Source organism: Contarinia nasturtii, unplaced genomic scaffold (genome assembly GCF_009176525.2).
Source record: "Contarinia nasturtii isolate CC-2019 unplaced genomic scaffold, AAFC_CNas_1.1 Cnas_scaffold_129, whole genome shotgun sequence".
NCBI classification, from domain to species: Eukaryota; Metazoa; Arthropoda; class Insecta; order Diptera; family Cecidomyiidae; genus Contarinia; species Contarinia nasturtii.
Window position 1 is genome coordinate 7,915,024 of NW_022197486.1, and position 13,890 is coordinate 7,928,913.

General features: G+C 31.2%; 1 protein-coding gene across 1 annotated transcript; it reads right to left on the reverse strand.

Moving 5' to 3' along the window:
- Window positions 1-884: 884 nt before the first annotated feature.
- Window positions 885-13,564, reverse strand: LOC116348910. The gene is made up of 56 exons (XM_031780120.1): window positions 13,346-13,564; window positions 13,192-13,267; window positions 13,104-13,126; window positions 12,502-12,577; window positions 12,402-12,424; window positions 12,246-12,335; window positions 11,427-11,543; window positions 11,253-11,351; window positions 11,096-11,197; window positions 10,958-11,034; window positions 10,857-10,878; window positions 10,696-10,797; window positions 10,558-10,633; window positions 10,463-10,485; window positions 10,318-10,393; window positions 10,223-10,245; window positions 10,042-10,140; window positions 9,202-9,258; window positions 9,020-9,120; window positions 8,770-8,910; window positions 8,615-8,665; window positions 8,366-8,543; window positions 7,884-8,308; window positions 6,904-7,045; window positions 6,556-6,657; window positions 6,380-6,478; window positions 6,209-6,307; window positions 5,973-6,147; window positions 5,877-5,899; window positions 5,731-5,809; window positions 5,636-5,658; window positions 5,460-5,558; window positions 5,292-5,396; window positions 5,123-5,221; window positions 4,951-5,049; window positions 4,802-4,877; window positions 4,710-4,732; window positions 4,565-4,640; window positions 4,474-4,496; window positions 4,329-4,406; window positions 4,223-4,243; window positions 4,051-4,158; window positions 3,804-3,879; window positions 3,702-3,724; window positions 3,553-3,628; window positions 3,443-3,465; window positions 3,308-3,383; window positions 3,199-3,221; window positions 2,999-3,100; window positions 2,824-2,922; window positions 2,603-2,647; window positions 2,429-2,529; window positions 2,179-2,319; window positions 1,642-1,686; window positions 1,385-1,565; window positions 885-1,291 (listed from the first exon to the last, which is right to left on the reverse strand). The coding sequence occupies exons 1-56, from the start codon at window positions 13,479-13,481 to the stop codon at window positions 939-941; spliced, it is 5,106 nt and encodes a 1,701-aa protein (XP_031635980.1). The 5' UTR covers window positions 13,482-13,564; the 3' UTR covers window positions 885-938.
- Between the last annotated feature and the right edge of the window lie 326 nt (window positions 13,565-13,890).

Below are 13,890 nucleotides of genomic sequence, written 5' to 3' on the forward strand. Positions count from 1 at the left end.
GGCATTGAAAAGTCTATCGAAAAATTATTTGTATCGTAATATTCTTATAGTAATCCTGTGTGATTTTACAAATGACAGGAATATTCACAGAAAGTGAAGTTATTGTTCACTACTCAAAATGCACCAATATTCGTGAATATGCAAGATTTTTCATTTTCACGAATAAGCCCCTAGTTAGGAACATATTATTCCATTTACAGTCAATATGAATAATGTGTCGTATAAAGTTGAATACAAATAATATATATTCACTTTTCCGCACACCCACTAATCGATTTACTACGTGTTTTAGGTATAGAGAATCACACAACACGTTTTTTGGCCATGTTAATGTGAGGATGTGGTACACGTCTCATATGACATATCGTTATCCAGATTCGTCGGACAGTGAAGTCGATGAATGTACGTTATTCATATATTATGTAATATATACTACTACAGTATACTCCTGTATTCCGATATTTCTATATTTTTTTACATACGCCAACCCGAAACAAACAAACAGACATACTTTCGCTTTTATAGGTATAGAAGAAGAAGACGACCATTTACAGCAAAATGATGTGAGAACAAATTGTAGCGCTTCTAATTTCCTACAAATTTCTCTCAGGCCAAAACATGGGACGAACATTGGTTTTTTAACTTTTGGAGGCCAAATTGTTTTTTCGGAGGCCATTTACCATTTTGTTGGTGATCATTTTCTTTTTTTTGTGACTTTTTTGCATTTTTTGGCGACCATTTTCTATTGTTTTGACGGCCACTTGTTCTTTTTGGAGATTTTTACTATTTTTTCGGAGGCCAAAAAGTTAATTTGGTTATCATTCGATTAAAAAAACTACAAAAAACTCAGGATCCTTTGTTTTTTTAAAGTTATTAAAAAAAAGTTTTTAAGAATAAGATGCAATTGTATTTAACGGCACTTTATTATATTTAAAATTTTATTTTAGTGGCCAAACGATGGACTCAATCCAATCAATGTAATAAGCCACACGTGTATAGACACTTGGTAACGAGGTTCCGCAATTTACACCAAGTGAAACAATGCCAACTATGGTCGCTCTGCTTGAATTACTGTATGGGAAATACTGGAGAGGACCTCCACTCTGAAGAGCACCGCCATGGCAAGAATCTCCTCTTCCTTTTGGATCGTTTGCACAATATTGCCCTTCGCTGATGCCATTTTGAAACTCATCATAATTTAGTTGCTTATTCCATTCCAAAATAGTTGAATTACATTCGAGCAATGGTACCGATGTTAAGTTCGTTTTGAGTAACTTACTCGAATAAGACCCTGTGTTATCATTTGATAATTAAATATTTGCATTAAACATCTGGCCAAAATTCATGTTATGTTCAGTCATTAATAATGATAACTTTATCCCACCATTAGTGATGGTGGCACTCCACCCGATAACGATCAATTCAGAATCAACAACCTCTTCTTTCGTGTGCAAGCATGCTGCCCTAATATCCCCATTGAAATTCCGAAATTTATTCTGAATTCGAATCAATGCAATGTCATTTTTCTTCATTTCTTTGTTATAATCTCGATGTCTCGAAATAGTCTGAATGCAGTGAAAATATTTTTTTTTTTTTTTAAATAATAAAAATAAAGAAAATTAGATATTATAGTAATCTTACCTTTATTAGGTATAATTCTGCAAAATCATCATCAGTAAGAGGTGGCTGTTTGAAGAGAAAATAAATGAATTTTGAATTATACATGCAAATGGAGATTTAACTATTTAAAATCGTTTTCATATGATTCCAAGCCATAGCTGGGGAGACAGGGGGGTATTACCCCATCAAATTTTTGCGTTACCCCTTTACGAAATTCATGATTTTGGATAGAATTTTTCTCATTTTGCTAGCTGAAAATTTCCTATTTTGCGAATACGAGGCAAGGAATGAAGCGTATATGCACATACACTACTTTCTTCGTGTCTCATTCCGTATTCTGTTTCGTGTTTTCGTAACTGACGCACGGCGCGAATACCCCGGGTGAACAGTGCAAATGAGTTGTTAAAATATATTGAATTGTCCATTTGAGTTGCAGACGGTCGCGTCATTCATTATGCTTACATTCTCACATTACTCAAAATGCTCAGATAGTCGATATGATTTTTTTTTAAATATTATATTTTCCTTAAATTCTCGCTTTAGTCACTCTTTACTCACTTTACCAACTCGAACTTGAGACGGTTCATTGGATTCATCTACACATTGCGCTGCAGTCAAAACATAACGCTCCGATATGATTGTGCCACTACAGCGATTCTCGTTTTCATTACGATTTACACTTGGATAGAATAATTCAACCTATGAATGAAAAAAAAAAAAATAATGCCAATTGAAGGAAGTGTCAATTCTAATGGTAAGCGTCGTAATTGGTTACTTCAATGAAAAAATATATATCAAATTGACTTACCACCCAAATGAACTCATTATCAGCATCATTTACATTCTCGTCGTCTGTAATTTCTATATTATTTATAGAATAGTTTGTACAAGCTATTTGCGAGACGCCAACTTAAAAAAAGAAAATTGAAATAATGATGTAGTTTTTAAAATTTAAGTAAAGCTTTCAATGATTTTTATATACCATAGTTGGGATTATTCCTCAGCAATTTAGCTATATCTCTATAACCTGGAAAAATAAATTATTTTAATTTCTCTCACTGTTGCCTTATACCTAGATCTATAGATAAGTTGGTTCAAATAGAATTCAATCATAAATGTGAACTATTGAGTTAATAATAACAGACGTTTTATATGAAAACACTGCAGAATAGACGAAAAATTTAGATTTCAAATCATTAGAACCTCTTTGTACAGCATACTGATGTGGTATTTTATTGTTCTTGGTTTTTAAATTTACATCGGCTCCATGTTCAACTAGATATTTGGCTATCTCCAAATTACCTAAAAAGCATAGAGAATGGTGACAAAACTCCATGTAGAAATAATTTTTTTCAATTCAGAAAAAGTGTACAATTACCTCCATAATCTGTCGCCCAGTGAAGTGCTGTATATTGATCAACATCTACAGCATTCACATCGGTTTTATGATCAACTAGATATTTTACTGTCTCCACATGTTCTAAAGAGTATAAAACGTAATACAATTAACATTCGTTTTAACCTGCCAAACTTGGTAAATAAAGTCAAAATTAGTTTTGATAAGGAGTATTGAATTACCTTTCTGAATCGCATTTATGAGTCTTTATAAGTATTTATTAAAAAAACAAAAAAAATTAAAAAAATTGTATGAATTATTATAAAAAAAAATATTTTTATAAAATATTACGGTGTACGCCGGACATTGTCAGACGCATTTACATTGGCTCCGTGTTCAACTAGATATTTGACTGTTTCTAAATCGCCTAAAAAGCATGAAAAGTAATAGGATAAATATTAATTGAACATAATTATTTTTAATTACCTCGTTCGGCAGCCAAGTGCAATCTGTACTTAGTGGAGTTTTATAAAAAAAATAAAATAAAAAATAAATATAAAGAAAATTTTAAAAATAATATTTTTATAAAAATTTACGGTTCACTATAATAAGCGTTTTTAACATTCATATCAGCTCTATGATCAACCAGGTATTTGACTAAATCTGCTTGACCTAAAGAGCATGAAAAATGACAAGGTAAAAACTTATTAAAAATAAGTCGCTTCAAATCGGAGCATAGGATTACCATATTGCGAAGCATAGTGCAGTCTTTACATAGTGAAAAAAAAAAATAAAAAAAATATTTAAAACAATTATTATAAAAAATATTATTTTTATAAAATCTTACGCCGTATTTTTGTCTTTACTTTCGGCATTCACATTTGCTCTGTGTTCGACTAGATATTTTACTACTTCTAAATTATCTAAAAACAACAAAAGTAATATGATTAATATATATTGAAAACAAAGACTTCGGCTATATAGCCACTAATGTGCGAGCTCAATTGGTGCCAGTTGGTGCTTTTGAAAATAGAATTTCGTGGCAAAAAAGTGATGTCTCTGATTTAAAATAATCTATTTCAGATACGAATTACTTTTCCCAACTATTCGAACTGCGTTTAACAACGGCGTAAGATTGTCATTGCCATACGCATTTATTTTGGCTCCATGTTCCACTAGATATTTGACTGCTTCTAAACCACCTAAAAAACATGAAAAGCAACATTCAATGAAACGAAATCGACTTAATTTGGAATAATAAATTACTCCATGTAACCGCATAGTGAACTAAAAATAATATATTTGGAGATAAAATAAAGCATTAATAATGGATCTCGTAATAATCATATTCAAAGTTTAAAAAATGAAATACTTGGTAAATCTTTAAACTGGTCTTCTGCATTCACATTTGCTCTATGATCCACTAAATATTTGAGTACATCTGTATGATCTAAAAAGCATAAAAAGTAAAAAGATTAATAAAAGATTATTCGGTTTAATTTGGAATATTAAATTTCCATTCAATGCGGCGAAGTGAAGTCTAAAAAAATGTAAAAAAATATTTGTAAAAATGATTATAATTTTTTTTTTTTTTTCATAAAATCTTACGGTGTGTCTCCTTGCGAATTTCTGTCATTCACATTTACTCCACATTCGACTAGGTATTTGACTACTTCTAATCTACCTAAAACGCATGAAAAATAATATTATTTACATTTACAATATATAATTTTAATTTGAAATTTTGAATCACCATTCTTCACCGCGTCATGAAATCTAAAAAAAAAAATATTTAAAAAAATTCATAAAAATTATTATAAAAATGATGTTTTTATAAAATTTTACGGTGTATAATTAAATCTGTCGTTGACATTTATATCGGCTCCATGTTCGACCAAATATTTGACTATATCAACATAACCTAAAAAACATGAAAAGTAACAAGATTAACATTCATTCAAAATAGTTCATGTTAAATCTGAGTATTTGATCACCATTTCGAGAAGCGAAGTGAACTGGAGTACTTTCCAAATGGTCTTGTGCATTCACACTGGCTCCGTGGTCGACTAGATATTTAACTATTTCTAAATTACCTGAAATTTATGAAAAGTATGAAAATTACCAGTTATTGAAAATAATTTTGTCTAATTCAAAGTATTGAATTACCCTTCTCACACGCTTGCATTAACGGTGTACGTTGGATATCGTTTTCCGCATTTACATTAAGCCCATGTTCAACTAGGTATTTGACTACATCTGCTTGAGCTTAAAAGCATAGAAAGCATGGTGAAAAAAATCTTCATCTAAACAAAATTGTTGAAAAGTGTAAAACTACCATTCTCGCCATTGGCCGCGTTGTGAAGAAGCGTGTCTTCGTATCTATCTACATAATTTATATTTGCTCCATGTTCGACTAGATATTTTACCAACTCCAAATTACCTAAATCGTATGAGATAAGAATCATTGATGAATAATTCGTTTTAATTCGGAGTATTGAGTTACCATTGCGAGCAGCATGCTGAATGGGTATAAATTTGTCGTCGTTTTCCACATTCACATTTACTCTTTGTTCGACTAGATATTTGGCTACATCGATCTGATCTAAAAAGTATAAAAAGCGATGATAAAAAACTCTATCTAAAAATAGTTCTTTTTAATTCGGAAAATTTTACAATTACCATAAAAACTAGCTAAGTGGAGTCTATTTATTGAAAAAACAAAAAAATATAATATAAAAAATTTAGAAAATGATATTATTTTTATAAAATTTTACGGTGTGTCTTTTTGATATTCGTTTGTAGCATTCACATTTGCTCCATGTTCAACTAGATATTTGACTGCTGCTATATTACCTAAAAGGTATAAATAAGATTTACATTTATTGAAAATAATGTCTCTTAATTCTGAGTTTTGAATTACCATTACGAGAAGCCAAGTGAATTCTAGTGATTTAAAAGAAAATGAAAATATTTAGAAAAATTATAATATAATTTTTTTATTTTTATAAAAGCTTACGGTGTATTTTTGAGAGAGTCGATAGCTTCTATATTGGCACCATGTTCGACTAAACATTTTGCTACTTCTGGGTGATTTTTCTCAGCAGCGTAGTGAAGCGCTGACCTCTGCTGGTAGTCTTCGACATTTACAGTGGCTCCATATTCGATTAATGTTTTGGTTGCCTCTGCTTGGCCTAGAAAGTATGAAAATTGTTGTTAAGTTTTCTTTATGTAACACTAACGCTAAATTGTAACCGTTCATTGCAGCACGATAAATAGGCGTCTGTTTGTTTGCACCCACTGCATTTACGTTGGCTCCATGGTCGAGTAGGTATTTGATCGCTTCAATGTTGCCTGGAATGATTTTTTTTTTTTCATTTTTAAGATCCATTTAAATCAATTGTCCTTGATTCAACGTGTGCTCACCCCACTCAGCGCTATAATGAAGCGGTGTATTTTCATCTTCAGTAGTGGCATTCACGTTTGCTCCCGCATCGATGAGAGTTTTGATTACATTGGTATGATCTAGAAAACATTAAATAGAATCGAATTTTATTTTTAAAAAAAATATATTTAAAGAATTTTGAAAAGCTCAGATTTACCCGCCATAGCAGCACGATGAAGTGCCTGTGTATGCTTTTCGTTATCTTCAACATTTACATTGGCTCCACGTGCGAGTAGATTTTTAACTTTATCCACATTACCTAAAAAGTATGAAAATAACGTGATTCTTTTAATCCTAGTTATACTTTTCACGAGATCGTTCATTTGTTCACGCGATACGACAAAAACTATATATTTAAAAAAACAACTATTTCGCTTTGATATGCAACTTATAATATGCTGTTTTTATTTTAGAACAGTCAAATGTTTTTGATTTTCATTTACAATTTCACCACCAGTTGACCGATCGTATTTTAACTGTTGTTCAACACAAATTCTATTATTACCTCTTCTTACGGCACTCAATAGCTGTTGATCCAAACCAGTATTGGATCGTGCATCCCTCAGTTCACAAAACAAAAATAGAAACACCAAAAAATATTTCATTTCAAATACAATCTGCTGATTGAATAATAAAATCGATGATATTTAGAGGATGAAACACAATTCACGTTCGTTTTAATAAATTGCAAATGCTAATTGTTCAAATTTATTTCAAAATAACACTGTTTTCACTCTCAATTTCACGAGATTTATGACATTCTAAATCACACTGATCTTCTTTTATTGGCAAATATATTTGCAGGGGTCAATATGTGAGTTCAAACTATTTTACTATCTTCTTGAGATTATACTCTATCAAATGGTGAATAGATGAAACGTCAATTCTCTCCCTCTCTTCATCATTCCAGTTCTGACATTTCATGCATGTAAAATAGGCTGCAATAAATGCGCAAATTATATTTCTATCATTGTTTTTGTTGTACCGTGTGACATTCAATACTGCTACGCACAAACGACTTTTTTACACAAAGAATATGACCTACAATTTACATACTTGATCGTTTAATAAAATCAAATAATCGTATCTTACACAAAATGCATTTATTTAACGAAACTCATTTTAATGATGGGCTTATCCCAAGTCCATCTAGACTGATGATTCTAAATAAAATGAAACACAATAAATTGAAGAGACAAATTGTAGCCAATCAACTTTAAAATTTCTGTTTCTTTCTTAGTATGAATGAGTAACGTATAGTGGTGTGACTTGAAATGCATTCATAAAGAGTTTAAAATAGTGTCTAATACTGATATAGGAAATATTATTATTTTAGATTAAAATTCAATAAAAATGCATTATTTTGATGAGGATTTTTTAAATGTTGTTCGCTTTTAATCGTATTCTTTCTGTTGTTGTGGGTATAAAGAATCATTCAATCAAACTATACCATACAAGAATTTAGAAAAAAATATTTTAATTCTTGAAATTTTGGTTGAAGTTTTGTTTGTATGCAAGCCCATATGGAACATCATTGTGGTACTTTGTATTATCTATCTCTGGATAGGTTAGGGGCCAAACGATGTATTCAATCCAATCAATGTAATGAGCCACACGAGTGTAGATACTTGGTAATGTGGATCCACATTTTGAAGCACCAAATGAAACAACACCAACTATGGTCGCGATCGTTGAATTACTGTACGGGAAATATTGAAGTGGACCTCCACTATCTCCTTGGCATGAATCGCTTCTTCCTTTTGGATCATGTGCACAATATTGCCCTTCGCTGACACCATTTCGAAATTCGTTTGCATTTGATTTTTTGTTCCATGCCAAAATAGTTGAATTACATTCAAGTATTGGTATCGATTTTAAAGTCGTCTTGAGTAACCTGTTTGATTTGGGTCCTTTCAAAAAATAATTCATGTTATGTTGATTCATTAATAATGATAATTTTATCCTACCATTATCGGAAGTGAGCCCCCAACCGATAACGATCAGTTCAGAATCAACATCTTCCTCTATCGTGTGCAAACATGCTGCTATAACATTATCATTGAATTGAATTTCGTCTCGAGTTCGAATCAATGCAATGTCATTTTTCTTTGTTAGTTGATTATATTGTGGATGCTTCATGATATCCTGAATGCAATAATAAAATTTATTTAAGAAAATGATGAAAAAAAGAAAATTAGATTATAAAGTGATCTTACTTCTATTAGATAGATATCGCCTTCCATTCCATCATCATCATCAACAGTTAGCTATTTGAATGGAAAATAAAACAATTTTGAATTTATATTATATAGGCAATTTATAGGCATTCATTTTAAACCGATTTTTTAATACTCTTTATTAGTCTACTCACTTTACCAACTCGAACTTGAGACGGTTCATTCTCTTCATGTACACAATGAGCAGCAGTCATAATATAACGCTTGGATATAATTGTACCTCCACAACGAATATCGTTCTCACTGTCGTCAGTATTCGGGTAGAATAATCCAGCCTTCCAATGAAAAGAAATACGTTAATGTGAACACAAAGAAGTGTTAATTCAAAAAAAAAAAAAGTTTCTTCACGCATAAATAAGATTGAAATATATCAACTTGACTTACCATCCAAGGAAACTCTGTAACATTAACCGCATCGCCCTTTACAATTCGTATATCAATATCATTAGTTGAATATGATGTGCACGCAATTTTTGAAGGAAAAACTTAAAAGGAAAATAGAAATAATTATGAAATCTTTTGTAATTTGTTATTTTTTAAAATGAAAGTAAAGCGATTTTATTTACCAAAGCTGGGAGATTTCCTCAGTATCTTGGCTATCTGTCTGCTTAATTGTATATCACCTAAAAAAAAAAATCTAAATTAACACCAAATCAGAGCTTCTGATAAGGGGTCAGAGGGATCGGATTAACTGCGATGAGTGAGGCACTAGAGATTTTGAAGCCAATTTTGCTCTCACCTACCCCCTAGAAATGAACAACTAAAAACTTAATTTTGAATTTATAGTTTCGAAATCCGAAACCCTTTTGAAAAATAAAAAAATTGAGCAACTCATATTTCACTACTTATGTGTGAAAAGTAATTAGATTTAACATTTATTTATTTTTTTGATTTACTTGCTGAGCAAACTGGAGCAATCGGAACGTTCGAAAAATGATGTTGATGAAATGATGCACACAAACAATTTTCGAAACGTTCCGCCTGCTCCGTTTCAGTTTGTGCAAAGCTGAAACCAAACAGCGAAACTGTCTATCGGTTTGTACGAGAAATGTCAAACCGGTTCGGATCGCCGCAATTATTGAAAATAATTCGATAAAACCAATTATACACAGAAACAAATATTCGAGTACGGTTACTCGCACTTGCGGAGTTACGCACTCTATTTTACTCTATTTTTGGTGTTAATTTCATCCAAGTGAACGCATCGTAGTGAAAGAAGAGATACATGTGTAGTCATAGCCGCATGCGTTCAATGTACATATGACTACACATGTATCTCTTCTTTCACTACGATGCGTTCACTTGGATGAAATTAACACCAAAAATAGAGTAAAATAGAGTGCGTAACTCCGCAAGTGCGAGTAACCGTACTCGAATATTTGTTTCTGTGTATAGTATTGAATTACTCATATCTAGAGCTAAATGTTCTGGCGTTTGGTGAAATAAGTCTGCGGTGTTCACAATGGCTCCATGTTCAACTAGATATTTGACAATATTCAGATCACCTAAAAAGTATGAAAATGTATAAAATATCTTATTATATAATTCATTCAAAATAATTCGTTTTCATTCAGAATATTTAATTACCTTTGATGATAGCATTGTGAATTCTAAAAATAAAAAATAAATATATAAACAATTATAAAAGTTATTATAAAATTATTATTTTTATGAAATTTTACGGTGAACGTAACACATGGTCAAACTCATTTATATTGGCTCCGTGGTCGACTAGATACTTGACTGCTTCAAAAAGACCTAAAAAGCATAAAAAATTAATAAGATAAACATGTATTGAACATAATTCTTTTTTGTTTGGAATATCACCTTCCTGAGCAGCGTAGTGAAGTCTAGTAATTAAAAAAAAATATAAAAAAATTTATAAAAATTATTCTGAAAATATTATTTTTGTAAAACTTTACGGTGTACTTGACACACGGTCAAACACATTTATATTTGCTCCTCGATCAACTAGATATTTGACTATGTCTGTATGGCCTAAAAAGCATGAAAGGCATATTAAAATCCAATGAAAACATTTCTTTTAAGTATGAAATTACCATATTCAGCTGCCCAGTGAAGCGGTCTTGATTTCAAACTTCCTTCCGCATTTACGTTGGCTCCAGATTGTTCAACTAGATATTTGACTACATCTAGTTTACCTAAAACGAATAGAAAATGAATAAATAATTCTTCCAAATTCGAAAAAGTCTACAATTACCATGCTGAGCAGCGTAATGAAGCTTCAATTTTTATAAAAGACCATTAAAACATTAAAAAATAAATGTATTATAAATAATTTTAATAATTCAATTAATTTACCGGAGTAACACCTATGTAGTTTTCCGCACTTACATTGGCTCCATGTTCAACGAGATATTTGACCATATTTATTGAACCTAAAAACCATAGTATATTGAAAAAAAAAACTCTTCCCAATTCGGGATAGTCGACAATTACCAGATGTTACAGTAGCCCAGTGAAGAGGCGTTTGTTTTTCAAAGCCTTCTGCATTCACATTTGCTCTATGTTCGACTAGATATTTAATTACTTCCAAATTACCTAAAGAAGTATTCATTGAAAATTAATTCTACAATGATTTGGAGTATTTAGTTACCCTCCTTAACAGCGTAGATCAACGGTGAATCTCTTGCCATGTCTTCCACATTTACATTGGCTATATGTTCGACTAGATATTTGGTAACATCTGTATGACCTGAAAATCATGAAAAGTAATAAGATTGACAATTTACTAAAAATAATTCGTTTTTATTTCGATTTTTTTAATTACCATAAAGAATAGCTGCGTGAATTGGGGTTAGTTTTGTATTGCCGTTCTCGTCTATATTGCTATACGCACTTATGTTGGCTCCATGTTCCACAAGATATTTGACTACTTCTAAACTACCTAAAATGCAACCATGTTTCAAGCAAGAAAAGTAATACGATTCATAGAAAATAACAAATTTTAATTTGGAGTATTCTAGGGGATAACCGTGAATTGCAGATCGAATAATTTATAATAATAAACGCTATTTCTCTCTATTTTTCACTAATTCTGCTAGTATTTCTACTAGTTTGTTCTAATACTGCTATTTTTTGCTAATTTCTCTAGTACGTCAAAAATATTGCATACGTCAGATTGACAGCATGATCGAATAACTGAAATGTGTTTACGTAAATGTTTCAAGTTGACACTTTCAACGTGTATATTTGAAGCAGGCACTAGCCTATACGTTTTCAGTAAGAAATCTGTCATCAAATCTACATTTCCGATTGCAATTCGTAAATTGTAGTTAATACAGATGAAACGTGCTTGGTTACGTGCCATTGAATATATTTTTATTTAAAAATGAGAAAAAGCGTATTAAACTACATATTTTGATACATTTTAGTTCAATACTATTCAATTCGTTTGTTTTGTGAATTTTATTTTAATTAATTATTTCAATATATTCAAGAATAAATGCTTACTAAAGTATATACGTGTACAGTGCTAATTCTGCTATTTATTGCTAATTTTGCTATTTTCTTCATGTAAATTTCCCTATTTTTTGCTAATGTGCTAATTCTAATTCGCATGGATATCCCCTAGGGAGTATTGAATTACCATTCTGGGCAACCAAGTGGAGTGGTGAGTGTGATTCGGCATTCACATTTGCTCGATGATCAACTAAATATTTGATTACATCTACATGGTCTAAAAACATGAAATGTGATAAGATGCATTGAACATAGATTTTATTAATTTGAAATTTTGAATCACCATTCTGAACCGCGTATTGAAGTCTATAGTATATTAAAAATAAAAATGAAAAACAAGTTATAAAATTTATTATAAAAATAGTATTTTTATAAAACCTTACGGTGTGTAATTGTTTCTATCAACCACATTCACATTAGCTCCATGTTCAACTAGATATTTAACTATATTTGTATGACCTAAAAATCATGAAAAGTAATAAATATTCATTAAACATATTCCGTTCAAATAGTTCGGAGTCTTGAAATAGGTAAGCAAAAAAAGTAGCAACAATTGACAACGCCAAATTCAAACCCTTATGGAAATATTTCGATTTCATAGCCGACTATAAATTGATTAATTTGGGACAAAAATGGCTGATATTTCAGCCAGCTAAAGTTAACTTTAAGTGACTATATGCGTCTTCATGTAACTTGAGTTGAGAAATGTCGATTGTGATCATAGTTAACTACGGTTAACTATAAGTATATGAAAATGATTTCTGTCAACTATGTTGACTATAATCACTTTTAGTTAACTCTGAAACATAACCGACTTTAATCGATTTCAATCATCTATTGGTAATTTTAACCAAACAAAAGTGATTAAAATTGGCTTAATTTATAGTCAGTCAGTAATTTTTTTTCACAAGGGCACAACCAATTTCAAGAAAAACCGCTTAAAAACTAGGCTGTAAATGGCTTCGTATTCGGAGTATTGAATTACCATTCTCAGCAGACCGGTGGAGTCTAAAAAATTAATATAAAAAAAATATAAAAATCATTATAAAAATATTATTTTTATAAAATTTTACGGTGTATCTTTCTCATCGGTTTCCGCATTCACATTGGCTCTATTATCGACGAGGTATTTGACAACATCTGTATGACCTGAAAAGAATAGAAAATAGTGCGGGAAGTTTTCATATAAAAATAATTTTCCTCGATTAAGAAAATGTCTACAATTACCATTTTGAGCTGAGTAGTGTAATGGTGTTATATAGCCATCGAATTCGGCATTCACATTTGCATTATGATCAACTAGATATTTGACTACATTTGTATGGCCTAGGAAGCATTGAAAGTAAGATGAAAAAAACTGCATGTAAAAACTCAATTCGAAAATTTTACTTTTCCGCACACATAGTGTAAGGTGAAAAGTATTGTAATCGGTCAAAATTTTGAAAACTTCAGAAACATGTTTTCTGGACGTTTCTGAGGTCAGCGAACCCGAATCAGGCCGTTTTGAGCATGGTTTATGTTAATCTGTACGTCGTACGTCGTACGTCGTACGTCGTACGTCGTACGTTGTACGTCGTACGCAAAATTTGTTAGCAAGATTGCGCTCATCGTAGAAACTTAATTCAAAATCTGACTTTACAGGATGATTGGGGGTCCCGAGGAATAGAAATCATTAGCTTTTGAGCGACTTTGGTTGATGGGAAAAAATGTCATGCCTGGAGTGATACCTATGAAAAAGAGTCCAATTTTCGTCCAAAAGTCATACTTAATGT